At 62.6% G+C, this 16,802-nt stretch overlaps 2 protein-coding genes across 4 annotated transcripts in view; one reads left to right on the forward strand and one right to left on the reverse strand.

Annotated features, from left to right (window-relative positions):
* HCN2 (hyperpolarization activated cyclic nucleotide gated potassium and sodium channel 2) overlaps window positions 1-944 on the forward strand; it is a 19,715-nt gene extending 18,771 nt beyond the window's left edge. The window contains exon 7 of the mRNA XM_039838991.1: window positions 1-944. Coding sequence (XP_039694925.1) covers window positions 1-249 — 249 coding nt within the window. The 3' untranslated portion in view covers window positions 250-944.
* A 69-nt stretch (window positions 945-1,013) lies between these two features.
* POLRMT (RNA polymerase mitochondrial) lies at window positions 1,014-16,221 on the reverse strand. 3 transcript variants are annotated; one of them, XM_039839013.1, is made up of 21 exons: window positions 16,097-16,221; window positions 15,489-15,587; window positions 10,921-11,519; window positions 8,386-8,516; window positions 8,036-8,228; window positions 7,129-7,278; window positions 6,697-6,861; window positions 6,434-6,604; window positions 5,915-6,139; window positions 4,863-5,651; window positions 4,318-4,440; window positions 3,865-3,987; window positions 3,437-3,616; window positions 3,083-3,169; window positions 2,893-3,006; window positions 2,744-2,796; window positions 2,543-2,641; window positions 1,639-1,711; window positions 1,392-1,483; window positions 1,247-1,305; window positions 1,014-1,135 (listed from the first exon to the last, which is right to left on the reverse strand). In XM_039839013.1, exons 1-21 carry the CDS (start codon window positions 16,182-16,184, stop codon window positions 1,086-1,088), a joined length of 3,663 nt encoding a protein of 1,220 aa, XP_039694947.1. In that variant the 5' UTR covers window positions 16,185-16,221; the 3' UTR covers window positions 1,014-1,085. The 3 variants fall into 3 exon arrangements, with proteins under 3 accessions (XP_039694947.1, XP_039694948.1, XP_039694949.1); XM_039839014.1 differs by lacking the exons at window positions 1,014-1,135; window positions 1,247-1,305; window positions 1,392-1,483; window positions 1,639-1,711 and adding an exon at window positions 1,745-2,033; XM_039839015.1 differs by lacking the exons at window positions 1,014-1,135; window positions 1,247-1,305; window positions 1,392-1,483; window positions 1,639-1,711 and adding an exon at window positions 2,040-2,232.
* Between the last annotated feature and the right edge of the window lie 581 nt (window positions 16,222-16,802).

Consider the following 16,802-nt stretch of genomic DNA (forward strand, 5'->3'; position numbering starts at 1 on the left):
CTGCCCGCGCGCCGCCTAAGCCGCGCCTCACGCCCGCTGTCCGCATCGCAGCCCTCGCTGCCCCACGGCGCTCCCGGTCCCGCGGCCTCGGCGCGCCCGGCCAGCAGCTCCACGCCGCGCCTGGGGCCTGCGCCCGCCGCCCGGGCCGCCGTGCCCAGCCCGGACCGCAGGGACTCGGCCTCACCCGGCGTCGCCGGAGGCCTCGATCCGCTGGACTCTGCGCGCTCGCGCCTCTCGTCCAACTTGTGACCCTCGCCGCGCCGCCCCGCGTCCCGGGAGGGCCAGGGGCGGGGCCTCCATCCAGACCAAAGCCACGCCATTGCGCGCTGCCCTCGCGCCCGCCCGCCCGCCCCAGAAGCCATAGCGGAGACGTAGGTAGTTGTAGCTGGACGGGCGGGCCGGGCGGCGGGCAGGCCCTTCCGAGCCCACGCCGACCCCCCCATCACCCTGCGCCCACCCACATTGCCCCTGCCCCCAGCGGTGGCCCTGCCAGCGTGCGAGGGGGCCCCCTTCACCTCGGTGCCTCAGTTTCCCCAACTGTGAAATGGGGACGGGGCCACCCCGTGGCTCAGAGGAGATGGCCGTGGAGTCCCGCCCGCCCCCGCCCTCGTAGGTGGCCCACCGTCCGATGAGGATTCTGTTTAAGTGCAATACTCGGCCTGACAGCTTCCCGCTGCCCCCATCGCGCTCACGCAATAACCGGCCCGGCCCCTGTCTGCGCGTCCCGCGGTGACCTCCCTGGAGTGGGCGCACACCACGCCCTCCAGCGCTGGCACCCAGGGTTTGGCAGTCCTGGCTGCACTTGGGCGTGGGGGTGAGGCTGGGGGGCGCCTTCGTGATGAATGTACTGACAAGCTGAGGCAGCAGCGCCCCCACCACGCCCCCACGCCCCACTAACGCCCCACACCCCCATTCCGCGCAATAAACGACAGCATTGGCGCCCAGCCGCCCGCACGTGATTGCTCGGCTGGGACAGGTGCGCATGGGCTCCGCTCTGCCGGCGAAGGCAGCAGTCCCGTGGGTGACGACAGCGCTTTATTTACACTATGGTACAGGAGGCCCTGGGGACAGCAGGAGGGCCGACGTCAGCTGAAGAAGTAGGTAGATCGCTTTACCTGCTCCAGGTTGAAGGCCCCTGCGCAGAGGAGAGAAGCCCATGGGTGGGACCTGGCCAGGAAGGGGCCCTGGGCGGGGCTTAGGGAGGGCGGGCCCAGCTGGCGGTCAGGACCCTCCTCCGTGGCCCTACCTGTTTTGGGGACTGACAGAAGCACGTCCAGCAGCCTGGACACTCTGACGTTCTTGGACCTGAAGCGGAGAGCAGGGTGGGGGTGAGGCCAGGCAGGGCGGGGAGGGGGTGGCTGCAATGGCAGGGGGTGGAGAGGCCACCTCACCTGGGGCCAGAACAGAAGCGTGCCACCAGGAACCTGGACAGGTCGTGCAGGATGGGCTGGCTGTGCAGGCGGACAAACTGCTCCCGGCACACCTGGGGATGGCGGGAGCCAGAACAAGGGTCTGAGGGGCAGGGTCGCCGCCCCCCTGCCCCAACCCCCGGGGTGAGCGCTGGGACCGACAGACGGACTGAGGCAGGGGCTGCAAAGTCCCACGTGGAGAGGACCAGGGGGAGGGCGGGGCGGGCACCTGGTTCATGACGGCGACGTCGGCTGCGTGGGTCCAGAAGCAGTCGTGCACAGACACGAACGTCAGGCCCCTCCTGCAGCAGGCAGGGACTCCAGTGAGGGGGGGTCGCTGTCCCTCCAGGTCCACTCCAGGCCCAGCTCCTGCCCACTGGGCTTGGGATCTGAGCCCAGCAAGGCACGCCCTCCTGCCCCCCACGGCCCCCCGCCTCTGTGTGCTCAGAAACTGTCCCCTTCGGCATGCTGGGAAAGCACTCGTCTTAGGGAGAAACTCTTGGTTTCCACGTCCCCTGTTGCTGCTCCAAACTGCTGCCTGGGTGGTCCTCAGCTCCACGCAGGGACCAGCGGGCGCTGTCCCACCAGAGGGCTCCACGTGGAGGACCGGCAGGAACACAGAGCCTGCCCGGGAACCGTGGCTCAGTCCCGTCGATGCTCCGTTAGCAGTCCTAACAGACCCGTCCTCACGCCTGCCCCATCACGCCAGGCTCACGGCCTCGGGGGACTCAGGACAGTTGTGCTAGATGCTGCGAGGCCCATGCATGTCAGGACAGCGTCTCTGAGTTCCTGGACACTGACCACAGTGCATGCCAGCACTCACCTGGGTGGATGGATAGCTGGGCCACAGGGACCCCCCAGGGCTAGTTTTATTTTACACTCCGAGGGACCGTCCCTTCCCTCTCAGACCCAGCGCCTCCCCGTCACGTGTGCCTTGCCACCCCAGGGCCTCTGTGTGCACCTGCACAGCTCCCTTCTGACGGCAGATGCCACAGACTCACGTGGCTGGGGCCCCCGCCTGCAGAACCTGACCTCACTGACTGTCTCCCACACTACGGGGGTCGCCGTCAGGGCCCCAGCAGCCAGGACAGACCCCGCCCGCGGCAGGAAGGGAGCGACCGCACGGGGCCCACCTGTAGCAGTGCAGGGCGGTGAGCATCATGTGCGAGGAGTCCAGGGAGTGGATGAAGTTGGGCGGGAAGCCATTCTTCTGCTTCAGTGTGTTGGGCTTTCTGGGGGAACCGGGGCCGAGGTGAGGCGCCCGGGACTTCTGCCTTGCCCAGTCCTCACCCAGCTGCCCCCCATCCAGGCCCAGCACCGCCCCGAGCACTCACTGGCTGGTGTCCCCACTGTTGCTGAAGGTGAGGCTCTGGATCCCACCGCCGATCTGCAGGGTTGTGGGGGGAAAAGGCCAGAGGCGTGAGGCCGGCGCTGGTGCCGGGTGGGGTGGGGTGGGGTGGGCTGGGGTGAAAGCGGCACGTACCAACACCTTGGAGTCGTGGTGGTAAGGCTGGATGATGGGGATGCCCAGGGGCGTGACCCACTCCACAGCGGAGCCGGTGCGGGCGATGAGCCGGGCGCTCTCGGCCAGCCAGCGCTACAGGGGTGGGGACAGACTCAGGACGGGGCCCGTCTGGGAAGCCACGCCTGGGAAGGGTGGGCCTGGGACGTACCTGGATGGCTCGGGTGCCCGAGAACATCTCCTGGAGACTGTTGAACACCTGGCGCACGAGGTAATGAGAGGCCTCCCACACGAACTCCTAGGCATGAGCAGGGCGAGCGGGGGCAGAGCTGAGCGGCAGGACGGCCACCCCACACCCGCCCCTACGGCCCAGGGCAAGCCGACCTTACAGGGCTGTCTCAATCTCCTGAAGTCCATACCCCACGGGCCAAGGGGATGGCTCCCTCCTGTGGGTCCCTCCGCCCATCCCCGAGAGGGGAAGCGAGCCCCTCAGCCAGAGCTGCTGGCGGCCACAGGCCACTGCCCAGGAGACGCGGTAGGAGGGATTCAGGGTGAAAGTGCACACCTGAGGGAAGTCACTGAGCTCCCGGAGGCGCTTCTCGATCTGCAGGCGGCCCCCGTAACGGGTGACCCCATACACCACGGTCATCACCGTCTGCTTGACCACCTTACGGCTGATGAAGCCCTCCAGCACCTGGGCCACCCGCATACCCTGCTCGGCGTCCTGCCTGCGGAACACCTCCACCTGGGCAGGAGTTAAGGTTCAGCAGGCAGGCCCGCCCCTCCCAGCTGCACCCCCACGAGGCCACACCTCCTGCAGAGGTCTCACAGACGTGGCTGACACCTGCCCGGGAGGCCCACCCTGACTGCCCAATCACATCACATGTCACAGCTGAGGTTATGGCTGTGGGGTCAGCATCGCCCAGGTGGGCAAAGGACAGACACCAGGTAGGCTCCGAGGATGAGAACAGGTTGAGGGTCCGTGACACCCACCTGTGTGGCCACCCCACTGTACACGTCCTGCGGCAGGTCCGAGGGCACCAGGTTGACGGAAGCAGCGCCCACACTGTCCCGGCCCAGGGCGGCATAGTGCTGCAGGCCATTGCAGGAGCCATCCTGGGAGGCAGAGGAGACAGTGAGGGGTCTGGGCAGGGCTGCCGGAGACATCTCGGGCCACGAGCCATGGCTCCGGGCCTCCCCGGCACCCTGCTCACAGCACCACCTCACTGGACCCCGAGGGTAAAGGCAAACATTGTGACTCGCCACATGGAGGAAGCTGAGGTACATGAGGCAGATGTGCCCACATGAGACCACACATCAAGGCCAACTGAACCCACTGGGACTGGCCTCCACGCACAGACACCAGCTAAATACCCAGTGTCCTGCAGAACTCCAGCCCCAAGACACCTTTAGACAGCCCCCCCAATACAGGGCCCCCCAGCTCACCTGGTGAACGGGGAAGTGGGAGATGTGGGCGGCGGGGTCGGGGGCACGCACGGCCCGAGCGATCTCCATGCAGCAGGCCAAGGCCTGCCAAGGCTCGTCGGCCTCCATCCACCACTTCCGGCCCTGGAGGAGGATGTGTGTGCTGGGCGAGGCTGGGCCTGGTCCCCAGCCTGCTGGGGTCGGAGTGGGACAAGGCTTCCTGGGCACGGATGGGAGCCGGGCCAGCCCAGGTGATGTGAGGACACAGGGAGGGGGGACCGGAGTGATGGGCTAGGGAGGGACATTTGGCCAGCCCTGAGGAAGCGGCCACGGGTTGCGGTGGGGTCGGAGGAGGCAGAGCTGCGGGAGGGGACCAGGACAGAGAAAAAGGGCAGAAGAAAAAGGAGTTTGTCTGAGGGGGAAGGCTCTGGAGAGTGAGGCCGCGCTGGCCTGGAGAGCGGGCTACCTGTAAGGGTCCCGAGCGGTGGCCGAACTCAGAGTGGATGGAACCAGAGTGGGGGACAGGCCGGAAGGGACAGGCAGAGGGAGAAGGGCCCCGCCCCTACCGTCATGGGCCAGTCGGCGGAGTCCAGGATGTCCGGCATCACCTCCTCCGCGAAGGCCAGGCGTGCCTGCAGCGACTCTCGCTTCTTGAGCCCAGTGAGGTTGACCAGGTGGATCTTGAGCCAGTCGAGGCCGTGGGGGCCCAGCGGGCGGCCCTCGGCAAACTCCAGCAGGGCGCGCGCCAGGTCGCTGCCCAGGTGGTTGAAGTGGGGGGGACAGGGGTAGGTGCGGCCGCGGAAGTCCATGTTGTGCGGCAGCCAGAAGACGCGGTGCCGCAGGTGCTGGGCCAGCGAGAGGCGGTAGAGCGCGTCGGTGCGCAGGCTGTGCATCTCCCGCGCCACCTTCAGGCAGTGCGCCAGCTCCCGCCGCAGCTGGGCCTTGCGCTCCGGCGACGCATCCGCGGGCAGGCGGTCCGCGGGCGGGCGGGGCGCCTCGGAGGGCGGGGCCGGCACACCCAGGCGGGGGCAGCCCTTGGCGGTGAAGAGCGTCAGCACCAGGTCCAGCACGCGCCCGTTGACGCGCCACGCGCAGTTGCCCAGCTGTGTGAGGGCGTCCAGGGCGCCGTGCAGCTCGGCGGGCGGGCAGCCCTCCAGCAGGCGCTGGTGCTGCACGGTGCCCTCCATGGAGCGCATCAGCTTGGTGGGGCTCAGCAGGAAGGCGCCTGAATGTGGCGACGTCCAGGGCAGCGGCGGACACAGCATGGGCACCTCCGCGGCTTCGAAGGTCATGGTGCGCTCAGCCGCCGTTGCCAGCAGCTGCATGAAGGCCGGGTGTGGCTTCAAGATCCCGATCTGGGGGCAGGGTGGGTGGACTCCGGTCAGGGGGTCGACATCCCCAAAGGCGGCAGCAGGCAGAGGGCCCCAAGATCCCATCAGATGCTCTGATCCTGAGACCAGGCCGTGACCTCAAAAGGACTTCGACCCCATCTTGACCCAGGGGTCCTGTGCCATCCAGAGCCCCCAGCCTCATCTCAGGCCCCCACCCTCTGGGCGCCCCCTGTCCCTGGAGGTGGAGGAGGGGTCTCTAGATTAGAAGCACGTTCCAGCGGGCCCACCTGGCGGAAGCTGCGGAAGGAGTACACGTGGTAGAGCACGGGGATGAGTTTGCAGGAGCCCTGGCGCTCTGCCAGGTGGCCGGGCATCCGCACTGTCTGTACCAGCACCTCCGCCAGCTGCTTGCCCAGCTGCGCCACCACAGGCAAGGGCCAGGGCTGCTCGTGGGGGGCTTCTGGAGCCCCCAGTGCCTCCCAGTGCTGTCGCGGCAGGCAGGACGCTGCCACCTGTGGGAAGTAGTGCAGGTCAGGGGACTGGGAACCTGGGAGCAGAGCTGTACACCCCCAGCTGCCCCTGCGGGCGGAATGCTGCAGATGAGGAAACTGAGGCTGGGGGGCAGCCAATAAAATGCCAGGACCTGGTGGCAAATCCCACTGCCCCAGGAAGGAGAAGTAAGAACGTGACCCACGCTAAAGGCCTCGGTTTCCCATCTTGAAACCCGCCTGGGCTCCCCAGGCCTGAGGAACCCCCAGGTCCCAGGCCCGGGAGCAGCTCCTGATCCCATGCCCTCCGGGCCTCACCTGGGTGTCAGAGGCCAGCAGGTGCAGGTACTTGAAGTAGCGCCGCTCCAGCTCCCGCACCTCCTGGGTGAGCCGCTTCCTCTGCACCACGTGCCGGTTGAAGACGCGCAGGCCCAGCTGCTGCGCCAGGAAGAGGAGCGACTCTCCCTGCGGGGGCAGCGCCTGCAGGGTCTGAGGGCGGTGCCACCGTGAGCCCCGGGCCCCGCCCCGCACGCACCGGCCCCGCCCCACCCAGGCCCCGCCCCCACATGCCCACCGCCCACCTGCAGCAGCAGCCCTGCGAACTCCCCCTCACTGAGCAGGCACAGGTAGGGAAAGAGAGATGGGCGGCCCTCGCGGGCGGCGTGGGCCTCGCTGGCCTTGATCTCCCGCAGCGCCCGGCACAGCTCCGCCTCCCACTGGGCACGCAGCCCCTGCAGGGTCTTCCGCTGCGGGGGTGGGGGAAGGACACAGAGTCACTGCCTAACCCTTTGGGTCTCCTGCTCACAGTTCCCCGGGGTGGGGCGGGGGGCGGGTCCGCTCGGAAGCGGTGCTGCGGTGGCTCAAGAACCACGCGGCTGTGGAGCCCTCTGCTGGGGCGGGCCCTGGCCCACGGTCAGGTGGGGAGACAGGGCTGCCGCCCAGCCGGCTACACTGCCAGACCAGGGGACGCCCAGTTCTGCCAAGCGGGGCCCTCGGCGCGGCCAGGTCCCTACCGCTTGCAGGACCTCTGTGGTCAGCGATGGAGCCTTTTCCACAGAGTCCACCGTGATGGTGGTGGCCATCTCCACGCTGAGCTGCTGCTGGAACAGGCCCTTCAGTGTCTTCAGAGGCAGGTGCTGCTTCGGGTAGGACACGGGGCGGTCCTGCAGGTGCGGACAGGCAGGCAGTGAGGCCCAGGCGCCTGCCGGGTATACGGGCATCCCTTGTGGTGGAAAGTCATCCACACCAAAGGTGGAGACCAGCTGCCCACTCTGCACTGCCCAGGACCCCTGCCCCGCAAAATCAGGTTCCACTCTCCCAGTGCTAAGTCATCTGTCTTGCAGTCCACGGGGAAAAGGCCAGTGCGGGACAGCATTTAAGAGCGAGGCCGGTTTACAAGCAGCGGGCTGTGTGCTTGTCAGGCCTCACTGGGCTGGGCACCGGGACGGCCCAGCTTTAAAAGGCAAACTGCAGGGTGGGCAGATTACTTCCCCATAAAAACAGACACCCAGGCCACCTGCTAGCTGTGCCCCACACCTTCCCCTGCTGGGAGGGAGCGGGTCCTGGCCCGCCCGCTGCACTGCCCTGCTGCCCGCCTGTGCTCCACCCTCAGCTGAGTCTCCCAGTGGGACAGTGACCCTGGGGTTGTGGTGCCCGGAGCACCCGTGGCGGCCCCTTCCTCCTCCTGGCACCTTCTGGCTCTAACCTCTGGCCTCAGGGCCCTGCTGGGGGCCAGGCGCTTGCCAAGTCTGGCGGGCTCAACGTCCGGGCAGCAGGCACCGTGGCTCTGAGACACGGGCGGCCCAGCGAGGGGAAGCAGAGGGCTAGGGCTCCTGGGGACTGCCCGGGGATCGGACGGCCCTGGCTCAAGCCCCGCACAGGACCCTGCCTGCAGGTGCCAAGCCGGAGGCTGGGGCTCACCTTGTCGTAGATCTCCCTGAGCAGGGGCGAGCTGTTGAGCTGGGACACGGGCAGGGGCGGCTGTGGGGCGCTGAAGGTGGGCTCGGCCTTGCGCAGGGCGCGCAGCAGTGCGGCCTGGTCCTCCTTGCACAGCGACAGGCTTGTGAAGAGCGCCTGAGGCTGCAGCCCGTCGTGGGCCATCTGCTTCAGACATCTGTGGGAACACATGATGGCCGGTGGGTCCTTGACTCACAGGGCCGCCCCCGACCACCCTGTGGATCTCAGCAACAGGAGGCCATTGGGTCCTGCAGGGAGTCCCGGCCACCCTCCCAGGCCCTGACACATCACTCTGTCCCCAACAGGCCACCCACCTCTGGATGGCGCTGGCGTCCCGATCCAGCCGCCCCATGCACTGCAGGGCGGCCGCATAGGACAGCAGGTCCGGGGCCAGGCCGGCGTCTTTCAACATGAAGAACACGTAAACCAGCTCCTTAAAGGACCCCTGTGGAGAGCAAGCCACGGTGAAGGTCTGGGGTGGCCCGCCCACCCCCGGGGGGGCCACGAGCAGAGAGTGGTGTGCTTCGTGGACAGATGGGCCCTCTGCCACCGCTCTGTGCAGCAGAAATGCGGGCCCAGCGGGGACACACGGCCATGTCCCACAGGAGGCTCAGGTGGCTGGGAGGGGAGTGTTGGTTTTGTGGGGATGAACGTGCATAATTTCGGGGCAGCTGAAAAGGGACCCCTGCAAGGCCAGCTAGCTGCTAAATGTCCCTCGATCTCCGAGGACCCAGGTCCAGGTTTGGTGGCTCTGTGTCGTTTCCCTCCTGCCTGGGTCTCTGCTCCTTCCTGCCCACCCACTTGGCTTGTTCCCCTGGTTTCCTCAGGTGGGAGCTGTGTCACTGGCCGGAGACGGCTGTCACCTTCCCTGTGGGCACTGTTCTCCTGAGTCTGTGACCGCGGCCTGTGGTTCCTTCCTGTCCGTCTCCCAGCATGCTCCAGTTTCCCTTGCAACCTCCTCCTGGACCCGCCAGTGGTCTGAGTGCTACCGCAGACCGTCACAAAGGGAAGCGCCCAGTGTCCCCTGGCCCAGTCCTTCCGAGGGGCTGACCTGCCAGGGCCACCGGCCGGCGACCAGGTTCTGAGGCGCCGGTGTCAGTGACCCTGGATGCACCGCCCACTTTTGCAGCCTCGAGCCACAGTCATTTTGTTTAAACTTCAATGAGATGTTCAGTGCGGTGCAAGCTACACAGGCCGGTGCAGACAAAGAACTTTCCAGAAGGGTCCGAGGGGGGGCGGTGCAGGGGGCCACGGAATCCGCCCTCCTGCGAGCAAACTCAAACGCACATGACGCAGACCTGCTACTCCTGTGACACAAGCAATGGCTGAACGAACAGCTTTGGACAAAAGATGAGACAGACGAACAGAGGAGGCTGGGGCCACGGAAGCCATCCGGACGGGGCGGGGGGCAGGGAGGGGCAGTGCGCGTGGCTGATGCCCCTCCACCTCCACAGGGCGGGAGCTCTGGCCAGGGCCATCGCCCACCCACGGGGTCAATGCAGCACGTTCTGGACACACCGTGGAGCCCACGTCGGCCCCAAAAGAAGGGAGCAGGCAGGAACACAGGGCGTAACCACCCACACCTGGCCGCACCCCCCAGCGCTGTCCTTGGTGGGCATCACCGCGCACACCCGGCCGCACCCCCGGCCGCACCCCCCAGCGCTGTCCTCGCGGGCCAGCGCCCCTGACGCCCCACGCACCCGCTTGGCTCCTCCCAGCCTGCGGCCTACAGAGGCCGCTGATAGACCAGGCCACTTTCCCAGGGATGGAAGAGACGGCTACTTTGTCTAACTCACGTGAATAGAAAGTCAGGCAAATGGAAGGACAGAGACTCTCTCTCAAGTGAAGGAACAAGAAAATCCTCCAGAATGAAACCCCAGGGAACCGAGAATGAGTAATCTGCCTGATAAATAAGTTGAAGAAGCGGTCATCAGATGCTCAGTAAACGAGGTGGGGACAGAGGGACTCAGGGTCAGAGGGTCTTCGTTAAGCAGAACAGGGAAGGTCATCACTAGAAGTAAGAACATATGAAAAGGAACAATTCTCACAGGCAGAGCCAAATATTAACAGATACGGCGGATGAGCCATTTAGAAAAGCTACTACAAAGTTCAGAAAAAGTTGAAAACAACTCAAACTACAATACGTAGTTAGATACGCAAACCAAAAAATCTAAAATGGGACATCAACGACATTATCGTGGAGGGAGGAGTAAAAACATAGTCCTTCTAGAAGACATTCGAGCTTACATGCCTGCTACGTATAGATAAAAAATAACGCACCTAAGCCGCACGGTACCTACAAACCAAAAACCTGAAAGATACACAAACGATAAAAAGAAAGGAACCCAAAGAAAACATTATTAAAAACCAGCAAACCACAAGGGATGAGACAAAGAGAAGAAAATAGGAATAAAGAACACCTATGAAGACAACCCCAAAACACCGCCCGAAATGGCAACGCGTCCGAGCTCATGGAGAACCACACCGAACGGAGTGCATCCGACGCCCCGCCACGACGCCCCGGGGTGGCCGAATGGGCGTGCAGGCACGGGCCATCGACATGCTGCCCACCGGGCACCCTTCAAATCGGAAGGCACGCCGGCTAGAAGCGACCGGATGGAAGAAGGGCCGGAAGCCGCGGCCGGAAACCGGAAGGGCGCGGGGCGGGACTTCCTCCCGCCGGGTCGCTCCACAGTCCTTCGGAGGCCACGAGGGACCACGCCCCAGGGGCCTGAGAACCGGCGGGACGCTGACCATGAGCTTCGGCCCGGCAGCCCCGGTGCGGCCCTGGCCAGTCAGTCCGCCCGCCCGGCCCGCGTCCCCCCGCGTCCCGCCGCCGTTCCACGCACCTGGCGCGCCCAGCCGAGCAGCACGGCGTTGTACATGGGCAGCGTGAGCGCGCCCCGCGGCCGGGAGCGGCCGTGCTGCGTGACCAGCACGTGGTGGGCGAGCGGCAGCTGGCCGGCCAGCACGCAGCACTCCAGGAAGGCCAGGAGCCGCTGCTGCTGGCCCTCGCGCCGCGCCCGGGCGGCCGCATCCGCGGGGCTCGCGGGCCCCTCGTGGCTCGGCCCGCGCGGCGCCTCCTGCAGCAGCCGCGCCAGCTGCTCGTCCCAGGGGCCCCGGTGCTCCCAGCGCTGCAGCCGCGCCGCCAGCCGCCCGCTCTGCAGCTGGGGCTCCACGCGCAGCTGCTGCTGCCGGGCCCGCCGCTCCGCGCGCTGCTGCAGCTTCGCCTCCAGCTGCTGCTTGCGCTTCTGCATCGCGTGCTTCTCCTTGTCCAGCTTCTGCGCCCAGCGGCCGCTGAGCCCCGGGCCGGGTCCCTCGGCCCCTGTCTGCGCCTTCCGGGGCAGCTGAGCGCCGCCAGCCTCTGGGAGCCGGGCTGCCTCCAGCCGCTTCGCGGTCACCGCCGACACACAGTCAGCCTGCAGCTGCCGCACCCTGGCCTCGAGCACTGTTGGGGACAAAAGGTGAGGATGTCAGGGGGGCCCTGTCCTGCCCGGATCTCCCCAGACCCTGCCTGCTGGGAGGAGGCAGGCCGCTGTTCTCACCTGCTCTGGAGGCCTCACTTCTAGGTATTCAGACAACTTCCCCACGTGGGGCTGATGAGTATGTGAGCCCCACACGCCCTCACACTCGGTGTCCCAGATGGGCCCCTGGTGTCCCCTCCACATCCCCGTCACTGCGGCTCTATCCTTCCACGTGCTCAGCCCACGATCCAGGGCATCTGCACGGCTCTCCCTCCACATCCTGTCGGTCACACATCCCCAGGGCTCTGTCCTCAGAATCGACCCAGGTGCTCCCGCCACCTCCCACTGTGCCCCCACTCACTCCCTCAGCCGTAATGGCCTCAGGGCCTTCCCACGTGCTGTGAACCCTGAGCCACTGCACCTGGGGACGCAGGGCTCGTGAAAGCCTCTGGTCACCTTTCCGCCAACTGATCAACACGTAACCTTGTTTTCTGTGCGTTTCTGTTTTAGACACCTCATGTCACATATGCTGCTGTCTGGGTAACATCAAGCTCACCGCCAACGACACGCGTGCCTGAACGAACTGACCTAACACACGTATTCTCTCCCAGAGGCATGGCACAGGCTTCCTGCGAGACACCGCAGCACCTCAGCTGTACGCCTGGGGCCTTAAACAGCAGTGTCACCGACAAAAAGCACAAAACACAGAAGCGTGGCGCCAAGTCACCCTGAAAGGGACACCAGCTTACATGACGCACAGGAAGAAAGCACAGCCCTGCCCCTCCCCAACAGGAGCGAACGCATTGGGAAACGCCAGCGCTCACGGCCAGCGCCCTGAGCACCGATGTTGGGGCTGCGGATAAACTTCGACTGGCAGGCGACTTTGCAGATATGCAATCCGTGGCTGAACTGTATGTCTCCTACCTCTACCTGTCACCAGAACATCAGCCCCGGGAGAAGAGGCCCAGCACACAGCAGGGACTCTGGAGAGATTCGTGGAAATAAAGACGGCTATGAACTCAGCCCCTACAGTGGCTGAAAGACAGAGGCACTTTGAGACACACAGGAGATGGCAGCAGGCTGGAACGCATAAAGGAGGAAACGAGGCAGACAGACGGCAGGGACCCTGAGGCGGCCCCCGCTCCTCCAGGAAGAGGCTGAAGAGGCGGGCGCAGGCCTGAGAGTTTGCTCTGCACAAGAGGGCTTAGGCTGGACGGTGCCATTGTGTGATTTGGATTCCCAGAACATTCCTCTGGTTGAATGATATGGTATCTGAGCTTTGTTTTAAAATAATTAGGTGCATAAGAAAGAAGAGAGGGTGGCTGTGGAAACTTGGGGTACTTGTGTGCTTGCTTCTGAATGTGTAAGTTGCAGAAGATGTGTGTGTTGCAGTTGTGTGTAAGTTGCAAACGGTTCTTGGAAGAGAGACCTTGACAAATCATTTTATGTGCGGTCACTATAAGACTAGCATGGATAGCTAAGTCAGGTCCATTCTGTATGAACTCTCGCCAGATCTTTAACCGGGTCATTTTTAAGTCTTTTGTCATTTACAGACAGTTACTGTTTTAACTCTGATCCTTTTACAAAAACGTTTCTACAAAGATGTTTCGTCTTCAGATACATTCTCGGGGAAGATCACACGCTAAGATCCAGATTTCTGATTAACTTTCAAATCACAAGGTTTACCGCACCCTAAGCAAAAACCGGATCCACCAAACTGCCAACAGAAAGATCCAGACCAAAGGAATTAACCAAAAGGGACTAAAGGAACTGATGAGGATGATTATAATCTTTATGACTTTTTATATGAAATATTACTAGGTTTTGATCCCAGATAGAATTTTTTTCCTCCTCTGCTACCTATGACCCCTAGCAATTTGGTTAATTATACCTTCGTAAAATTGAAACATTTATCTTTTCCTTCCTACCAGATCCCTCTAAAATATCAGATGCTCTTAACTCATCCACGAGCGGCCACAGTGCCGACTCTCAGGTTCAAGTTTCCCACTGTAAGGAGACCTCCGACACCTGACGGGGCTGCTCAACTGACAGAGGCTCCACAATGCAAACCGCTAGGAAGCTGAGCGATGTCTGCTGCGGGCAGCTGACCTGAAGAGTCCAGACCAGGCCCGTACAGTCCACACCTTTTTCCTTAATTCTCACAAATAGTATGAGAGGCCACACGCTCACTATAGTAGTTATTGTTTCTCTTTTCCCCTTAATTCCTGACTGGGGGAGATAACTCAACTTTGGGCATCATCTTTAAACCTATACTACACAGGTCAAAATATGCAACTAGTTACAGACGTAGTCAAGTTCAAACCCGGCAATGTCGGCCCCAGTGAAGGTATCGGTTTTGGAAGAATGCTTTTTCCTTGGGCGGGTATTACAACTGACCAATACACGGTTAGAAACTCATCCAAAACCTCAGAGGAACCTGCTGGAGCCACCACCAAAACAAGAGCCTCCAGGAAAATCCGAAGTTCCCTTGCACATACGTTATACGACGCCCCGGCTGAGCAAGGTGGGGTTTGCTCATTAACACTTCTTGTTGTAGTTGGATAAAACACTTCTGGTAAAATGGAGATGGACCGCGATCAAACCCAGGCACGCACCAGACGGCTGCCTACAGGGCCTGCCGACACCTCACGGTTCTCCAGCATCTTCAGCTGGGGGCGCGCAGGTATCGCCCCCCGGTTCGGATCTAGTCTTCAAGGGGGACTCAGCATTTTGTTATTAGAGAAGTTCTTGCTGTCGTAAATCCTGTTCGCTTTGCACGGCTCAGTGTTATAAAGACACCACTCTAATGATGGTTGCTCAGCATCGAGATGATCACTAAGGCCTGTGAGACGTCATGAGACACTCAAACATGACAGCAAACACTTCCTCTGTGCTGGGGCTCTTGCTGCTCCAGGGCGGCCTGAGAAAGCACTATGTGGGACGTGACACGGCAGGAATGAGCCTTCCTGGTGACTAGGGACGGACGATGGCATGGCACACCCCAAATGAGCCACCTGACAACAGGGGACCGATGACGCTTTAGTAATCCATCAGTTTTGCTTTCCAACAATTGATCGGCAATTTTTTCAAGGAAAGATCTTGAACATAAGGGGAGAGAACTGGGGAGAAAATGCACAAAAAGCAAATGGAGCCGCTTTAAAATGGAGCCAGGGCTGCCGATCCGGAGGAGCTGCCTGGCCCGCCTCACGCCTCGGACCTTTGGGAATGTTAACACGGGCAAAGCGACGCCGTGTCCCACAGAACTGTTTGCAAGGACGACAAGAAAGCAGACATGATGGCTACTGGACTGAAAATTAAGAACGCTGTTGAGAATCGGCGTCACTCTGTTGTGTTATCTGCACCAACGGCAATGACTACCTTCTGTGGATGTCATTGTCCCCCATTCCTTTCTCATAAACACCCATGGCCTTTGTCGCCTAATCAGGACACTGGGTTTCTGCCTGAATCAGTGACTTCCAAATAGCTATTCTTACAGATCTCAGATAAACGTGTGTTGCCTCTCACTTTGAAAGTCTTTTTTATTTTTAAGTTACCAATCCCATCAGGCACCCAAGCGAAAGCCAAGCCAGGGCACACACGGGTCAGTTCAGGGTTCCAACCCTGGCTCTGCAGCTGCGTGTGGCCTCGGGCCAGTTTCACCAGCTAGTTTGGGGCCTCGCTTGTCTGGAAAGTGGGAGCACCTGCTGGGCTTTGCAGAGGAGGGAATGACAAGCGCTCACCGCACCAGCACTGTGGTGGGCCCTCGGGACCACCAGAGAGGTGGGGACTGCGTTAGTTACACTGCTTTACAGGCTGTCACACTTTCTTCTGGGGTCATTGTGAGGAAACAGGGAGGTGACCTTAGCAGAGAGGCCAACGGCGGGGGGACGGGGGGGGCGGGGGGGATAGTGAGGAAGGGGCTGCAGGCCCCAAGCCTTATGGCTCCAGCTCACCCTCCAGCAGCTCTGCGTGGCCCCAGTCCCTCCGGCGCTCCTGCTCACAAGGGCTGGCGGACGAGCTCCCCCTGCAGCCCCAGACGCTACCCAGGACCCCTGCAGGAGAGAGAGGGGCGCTGAAGAAGGCCACGTCCCTGGGGCACCGCATGTGGACACAGATGACAGGATCCTGGGGCAAAGAAGCCCTAAATCCAGCGGATACTGTCAGTGCTCACAGGTCTCACACTGGACAGAAACCAAGAGGTCAAAGGTGAAGGGGACCCCGCAAGCAGAGAAAATCGGGCTGAAGGATAGAGGATAAAGGGCTCCTCGAACTGAAGGTACAGCGAGTTCAAATGTCAAGAGCCCTCGATAGCAAATATGGGTCAGGAGGCTCCAAGGGGAACCAAAAGTCAAAGATCAAAGTTTCCTGGCGAGCTCCGTCAAGAGAGCGGGCCAAGGGCGAGTGACAGCTGGGTCGAGTCAGTGGGTTCCCTAGAACCGCAAAGGGCAAAGGTCAGGGGTAGCTAGATCCCCAGGCCGAAAAGCCAAAGGTCACGGCCAGGTTTGGAGTGGGGGGAATGGCTGCGGCCACGGCGTCGTCCCCCTGGCCTCCCCCGCGTTACCTTCCTCAACCAGGAGTCCAGAGCGGCCCGCGGGCCACAGGGCCCAGCCGAGCTCCGCCGCGCCGCGGCCCCAGCGTAGTGCCGACATGCCGACCGCACGCGGACCCACCGCCCCACCGCCCCGCCCGCTCCACGCCTGCGCCGCCCGCGCCTGCCGGAAGTTGTAGTTTCACGGCCTAGGCGGCTGCTAAAGAACTCCACCCGGAAGAGGGCCCTCGGACCACAAATCCCAGCGGCCAGCGGGGCCCCGGCAGCGCGAAGGCATGCGCCGACACAGCCCATCTGATTGGCTCTTTGGCCTGTCAGGGAGGGGCGGGATAGAACCGTTGCTCGGGCAACACGGGGGCGACTGTAAGCAGTCTTTGGGAGAACCCAGAGCGGCGATTTTTTCTGGTTGTTGCTAAGGAATACCGGCCTAACAGGATGGCGTTTTGCAATTTAGAGATTCCTGTTCGCAGTCTTCATTAACCCAACAACAACTTTGGGGCAATAATTATTACTTTCCCAGTTACTTGTGGAGGAAGGTGGGGTTCAGAGAGAGAAATCAAAGTTGCCCAAAGACACAGCTTGAACGGTAATCAGGGAGACTGGAGTGAAAGCCCGGATCTGTCTGACTCCCAGACAGATGTGCTTGGGTCGCTTCCCTAGACATTACCCACATCCACACCTCTGGCCTCAGTTTACCCACTGTCCCATAAGTTCCCAA

This window comes from Pteropus medius, unplaced genomic scaffold (genome assembly GCF_902729225.1).
Source record: "Pteropus medius unplaced genomic scaffold, Ma_sr-lr_union100, whole genome shotgun sequence".
Lineage (NCBI taxonomy): Eukaryota > Metazoa > Chordata > Mammalia > Chiroptera > Pteropodidae > Pteropus > Pteropus medius.

Excerpts from the sequence above, each read along its gene's own strand:
- POLRMT (XM_039839013.1), bottom strand. The coding sequence starts at position 16,184 with ATGTCGGCACTACGCTGGGGCCGCGGCGCGGCGGAGCTCGGCTGGGCC. Across the intron at positions 8,517-10,920 it reads TGCTCGGCTGGGCGCGCCAG|GGGTCCTTTAAGGAGCTGGT; the intron begins GTGCGTGGAACG and ends TGCTCTCCACAG. Across the intron at positions 3,007-3,082 it reads CGGGCACCCGAGCCATCCAG|CGCTGGCTGGCCGAGAGCGC; the intron begins GTACGTCCCAGG and ends CCACCCCTGTAG.